At 58.6% G+C, this 1,184-nt stretch overlaps 1 protein-coding gene across 1 annotated transcript in view; it reads left to right on the forward strand.

The window, feature by feature from the left end:
* Positions 1-203: 203 nt before the first annotated feature.
* H257_14768 (hypothetical protein) overlaps positions 204-1,184 on the forward strand; it is a gene marked incomplete at both ends in the record, with an annotated part of 1,596 nt that continues 615 nt past the window's right edge. Inside the window, 2 exons of the mRNA XM_009842654.1 lie at positions 204-514; positions 537-1,007. Coding sequence (XP_009840956.1) covers positions 204-514; positions 537-1,007 — 782 coding nt within the window. The remainder of the gene's footprint in view (positions 515-536; positions 1,008-1,184) is intronic.

Raw genomic sequence — 1,184 nt, forward strand, 5'->3', positions numbered from 1 at the left:
GCTCTCGGGGAACAAGAAGCTTGGAGCCTGATCCACGCGCTGGTGCCTCCAGCGCAGCTCCACGTGGCGAGAATGATCGGCAAGACATTGTGGCGCAAGCGTAATCGCTTGCTTCCGAGCGCGATGCCGCGCTACAAAAAGTTGCCGACCTCAATGCTCGAGGACGTGCTCTGGAGGACACCCTCCATCACACGACTGCGCGTATGTCCGCGCAGACAGCTTCGAAGCCGAAACAACGCGCCGTAAAGCTCGAAGTCCCCAAGTATGGAGGACTTGCCTCCCACCAACTGCTTTGTTGGATCAAGCAAGTACGTCGTGCCGCGGATGCTTTGAACATCGATGACGATGAGATCCGCGTGTCTTTCGCCATGTCGTACCTTACCGGTCGTGTGGACGATTGGGCCTGGGGCCTAACTTGCGAAGACGGCTTCGTGTTTGCCAATTTCGATAATTTCATCGAACAATTGAAGGCAGCGTTCCTGCTAGCGAACAGCGACTTCCGGTATCGCGCGGAGTACCTATCTGCCATCTGCCAGGCAATGCAAGCGCTCTATTCGTGAGTACGTCCACGATCTGCGCTTCCTTGCGTCCTGTGTCACCCAGAAGTCTTCGCTCTCCGAAGAGGCTAAGGTGGCTATCTTTATGAACGGCCTCAACGACTCAGCTGCGCGCACGCAGCTCTTTCGGACATATCCTTCGACATTCGAAGATGCCGTCCGCACCGCGCTGGCCGAAGAGTTTTCGGTTCTCCAATCGCGCACCACGACCAAGACCCGCGACCCACATGACATGGAGGTCTCTGCTATGACATCACCCACCACCGACCGTCGTTGCTTCAACTGCAACCGACCGGGACACTTCTCCCGCGAGTGTCGCCAACCACGCCGTGCGCCGACATCCGCTCGTGGTACTGCCGCATCACCTGCACCCCGTTTCGCGCATCCCGTTGTCGATCGCGCACGCGGCGGTCGCGAGTTTCCTCGCGGGCGGGGAAACGGGACTCCTCAGTAGGCGCGAGGCGTCCTGCTGAGGCTACAGAGGGCTTGCCGTTTGATCGTGATGGCATAACACGATCCGCAGGCCCTGCCTCGGACACAGTGATTCTGTGTCAGATCGGAAGACAACCTTCCCGCATGTTGTCCTTCCCCAGTCGTATCTCTGGGTACGACCGTTTGTTCCGCGTC

Source organism: Aphanomyces astaci (assembly GCF_000520075.1).
Source record: "Aphanomyces astaci strain APO3 unplaced genomic scaffold supercont1.62, whole genome shotgun sequence".
Classification (NCBI taxonomy): Eukaryota; Oomycota; class Saprolegniomycetes; order Saprolegniales; family Verrucalvaceae; genus Aphanomyces; species Aphanomyces astaci.